This window comes from Pezoporus wallicus, unplaced genomic scaffold (genome assembly GCF_028554395.1).
Source record: "Pezoporus wallicus isolate ANWC-B61680 ecotype Strahan unplaced genomic scaffold, APGP_CSIRO_Pwel_v1 contig_9391, whole genome shotgun sequence".
NCBI classification, from domain to species: Eukaryota; Metazoa; Chordata; class Aves; order Psittaciformes; family Psittacidae; genus Pezoporus; species Pezoporus wallicus.
Window position 1 is genome coordinate 1 of NW_026640862.1, and position 4,521 is coordinate 4,521.

The window sequence follows — 4,521 nt, forward strand, 5'->3', positions numbered from 1 at the left end:
ATGGGGTGTCTATGGGGCAGCTATGGGGTGTCTCTGGGGTGTCTATGGGATGCCTATGGGGTGTCTATGGGGCAGCTATGGGGTGCCTATGGGGTGTCTATGGGGTGTCTATGGGATGCCTATGGGGTGTCTATGGGGCAGCTATGGGGTGTCTATGGGGTGTCTATGGGATGCCTATGGGGTGTCTATGGGGCAGCTATGGGGTGTCTATGGGGTGTCTATGGGGCAGCTATGGGGTGTCTATGGGGCAGCTATGGGTCCTTACTGGCTCTTCCTGGTGCAGACTCGGCCGAGGTGATCCAGTCCCGGCTGAACGAGCAGGAGGGCCGGGAGGAGTTCTACGTGCACTATGTGGGCTGTGCGTACTGGTTCTTACTGGTTTATACTGGTTCTTACTGGTTTATACTGGTTTGGACTGGTTTGGACTGGTTTGGACTGTCAATGGAACCCCATTGACCCCCATTGACATCCATTGACCTCCATTGACTCCCATTGACCCCCATTGACATCCATTGACCTCCATTGACTCCCATTGACCCCCATTGACCCCCATTGACCCCCATTGACTCCCCTTGACCCGCATTGACCTCCATTGACCTCCATTGACCCCCATTGACCCCCATTGATCCCCATTGACCCCCATTGATCCCCATTGACCCCCATTGACTCCCCTTGACCCACATTGACCCCCATTGACCTCCATTGACCCCCATTGACCCCCATTGATCCCCATTGACCCCCATTGATCCCCATTGACCCCCATTGACTCCCCTTGACCCACATTGACCTCCATTGACCTCCATTGACCCCCATTGACCCCCATTGATCCCCATTGACCCCCATTGACTCCCCTTGACCCACATTGACCTCCATTGACCTCCATTGACCCCCATTGACCCCCATTGATCCCCATTGACCCCCATTGACTCCCCTTGACCCGCATTGACCTCCATTGACCCCCATTGACTCCCATTGACTCCATTGTTTCCCATTGACCCCCATTGAGCCCCATTGCCCCCCATTGACCCCATTGATTCCCATTGACCCCCATTGAGCCCCATTGCCCCCCATTGACCCCATTGATTCCCATTGACTCCCATTGACCCCCACTGCCCCCCATTGACCCCCATTGCCCCCCATTGCAGTCAATCGCCGCCTGGACGAGTGGGTGCCCCGGTGCCGCCTGGCCCGGGCTGGGGGGAGCCGGAGCCCGGGGGCGGGGCCTGGGCCCGGAGGGGCGGGGCCTGGGCCCGGGGGGGCGGAGCCTGAGCGGAAGCTGACCCGGAACCAAAAGAGGCGCCACGATGAGATCAATCACGTGCAGAAGGTGATGGGAGGGACTGGGATGGACTGGGATGGACTGGGAGGGACTGGGATGGACTGGGAGGGACTGGGAGGGACTGGGATGGACTGGGATTGAACTGGGGTGGACTGGGATGAACTGGGATAGACTGGGAGGGACTGGGATTGAACTGGGATGGACTGGGATGAACTGGGATTGAATTGGGATAGAACTGGGGTGGACTGGGAGGGACTGGGATGGACTGGGATGAACTGGGAGGGACTGGGATGGACTGGGATGGACTGGGATGGACTGGGATGGACTGGGATGGACTGGGATGGACTGGGAGGGACTGGGATTGAACTGGGATGGACTGGGAGGGACTGGGATGGGATTGGGATGGACTGGGATGAACTGGGATAGACTGGGATGGACTGGGATGGGATTGGGATGAACTGGGATGGGATTGGGATGGACTGGGATGGACTGGGATGAACTGGGATGAACTGGGATGGGATTGGGATGAACTGGGATGGGATTGGGATGGACTGGGATGGACTGGGATGGACTGGGATAGAACTGGGGTGGACTGGGATGAACTGGGAGGGACTGGGATGAACTGGGAGGGACTGGGATTGAACTGGGATGGACTGGGATGGACTGGGATGGACTGGGAGGGACTGGGATTGAACTGGGTTGGACTGGGGGGGACTGGGTGGACTGGGATGACTGGGATTGAACTGGGATGGGATTGGGATGAACTGGGATTGAACTGGGATGGACTGGGATGAACTGTGATGGACTGGGAGGGACTGGGATTGAACTGGGATGAACTGGGATGAACTGGGATTGAACTGGGATGGACTGGGATGGACTGGGATGAACTGGGATGGGATTGGGATGAACTGGGATTGAACTGGGATGGACTGGGATGAACTGGGAGGGACTGGGCTGAACTGGGATGGGATTGGGTTGGACTGGGATTGAACTGGGATGGACTGGGATTGAACTGGGATGGACTGGGATGAACTGGGATGAACTGGGATGGACTGGGATGGACTGGGATGGACTGGGATTGAACTGGGATGAACTGGGATTGAACTGGGATGGACTGGGATTGAACTGGGATGGACTGGGATGGACTGGGATGGACTGGGATTGAACTGGGATGGACTGGGATTGAACTGGGATGGACTGGGATGAACTGGGATGGACTGGGATTGAACTGGGATGGACTGGGATGAACTGGGATGGACTGGGATGGACTGGGATGGGATTGGGATTGAACTGGGATGGACTGGGATGAACTGGGATTGAACTGGGATGGACTGGGATGAACTGGGATGGACTGGGATTGAACTGGGATGGAACTGGGATGGACTGGGATGGACTGGGAGGGACTGGGATTGAACTGGGATGGACTGGGAGGGACTGGGATTGAACTGGGATGGACTGGGATTGAACTGGGATGGACTGGGATGGACTGGGAGGGACTGGGATGGACTGGGAGGGACTGGGATTGAACTGGGATGGACTGGGAGGGACTGGGATTGAACTGGGATTGAACTGGGATGGACTGGGATGAACTGGGATGAACTGGGATTGAACTGGGATTGAACTGGGAGGGACTGGGAGGGACTGGGATTGAACTGGGATGGACTGGGATGAACTGGGATGGACTGGGATGCACTGGGATGAACTGGGATGAACTGGGATGCTGTCAGGATACACTGGGATGAACTGGGATGGACTGGGATGGACTGGGATGGACTGGGATGGACTGGGATGAACTGGGATGAACTGGGATGCTGTCAGGATACACTGGGATGAACTGGGATGGACTGGGATGGACTGGGATGGACTGGGATGGACTGGGATGAACTGGGATGGACTGGGATGAACTGGGATGAACTGGGATGGACTGGGATGGAACTGGGATGAACTGGGATGAACTGGGATGGACTGGGATGAACTGGGATGGACTGGGATGGACTGGGATGAACTGGGATGAACTGGGATGAACTGGGATGGACTGGGATGAACTGGGATGAACTGGGATGCACTGGGATGCACTGGGATGAACTGGGATGAACTGGGATGGACTGGGATGAACTGGGATGAACTGGGATGAACTGGGATGCACTGGGATGCACTGGGATGCACTGGGATGAACTGGGATGAACTGGGATGAACTGGGATGCACTGGGATGAACTGGGATGAACTGGGATGAACTGGGATGAACTGGGATGCACTGGGATGAACTGGGATGAACTGGGATGAACTGGGATGCTGTCAGGATACACTGGGATGCACTGGAAAGGGCTCAGAGGGGCTGGTGCTGCTTTACTGGTCCGGACTGGTCCTGACTGGGAGCCCCTTTGCAGACCTACGCCGAGATGGATCCCACCACGGCAGCACTGGAGAAGGAGCACGAGGCCGTGAGTGCTCCCTATGGGTCCCAATGGGGCTCCCTATGGGTCTCTGTGGGGCTCTCTATGGGTCTGAGTGGGGATCTCTATGGGTCTCTGTGGGGCTTCCTATGGGTCCCAATGGGGCTCCCTATGGGTCTGAGTGGGGATCTCTATGGGTCTCTGTGGGGCTTCCTATGGGTCCCAATGGGGCTCCCTATGGGTCTCTGTGGGGCTCCCTATGGGTCTGAGTGGGGATCTCTATGGGTCTCTGTGGGGCTTCCTATGGGTCCCAATGGGGCTCCCTATGGGTCTCTGTGGGGCTCCCTATGGGTCCCAATGGGGCTCCCTATGGGTCTCTGTGGGGCTCCCTATGGGTCTCTGTGGGGCTCCCTATGGGTCTGAGTGGGGATCTCTATGGGTCTCTGTGGGGCTTCCTATGGGTCCCAATGGGGCTCCTATGGGTCTCTGTGGGGCTCCCTATGGGTCTGAGTGGGGATCTCTATGGGTCTCTGTGGGGCTTCCTATGGGTCCCAATGGGGCTCCCTATGGGTCTCTGTGGGGCTCCCTATGGGTCCCAATGGGGCTCCCTATGGGTCTGAGTGGGGATCTCTATGGGTCCCTGTGGGGCTCCCTATGGGTCTGAGTGGGGCTCTCTATGGGTCCCAATGGGGCTCCCTATGGGTCTCTGTGGGGCTCCCTATGGGTCTGAGTGGGGATCTCTATGGGTCTCTGTGGGGCTCCCTATGGGTCTGAGTGGGGATCTCTATGGGTCTCTGTGGGGCTCTCTATGGGTCCCAATGGGGCTCCCTATGGGTCTCTGTGGGGCT

At 57.5% G+C, this 4,521-nt stretch overlaps 1 protein-coding gene across 1 annotated transcript; it reads left to right on the forward strand.

Moving 5' to 3' along the window:
• Positions 1-283: 283 nt before the first annotated feature.
• LOC130605424 (histone acetyltransferase KAT8-like) lies at positions 284-3,721 on the forward strand (the record flags this gene model as incomplete). The annotated part of the gene is made up of 3 exons (XM_057420872.1): positions 284-358; positions 1,146-1,327; positions 3,668-3,721. Coding segments are annotated over 3 exons (311 nt in total), but the record flags the coding sequence as incomplete, so codon positions are not given.
• Between the last annotated feature and the right edge of the window lie 800 nt (positions 3,722-4,521).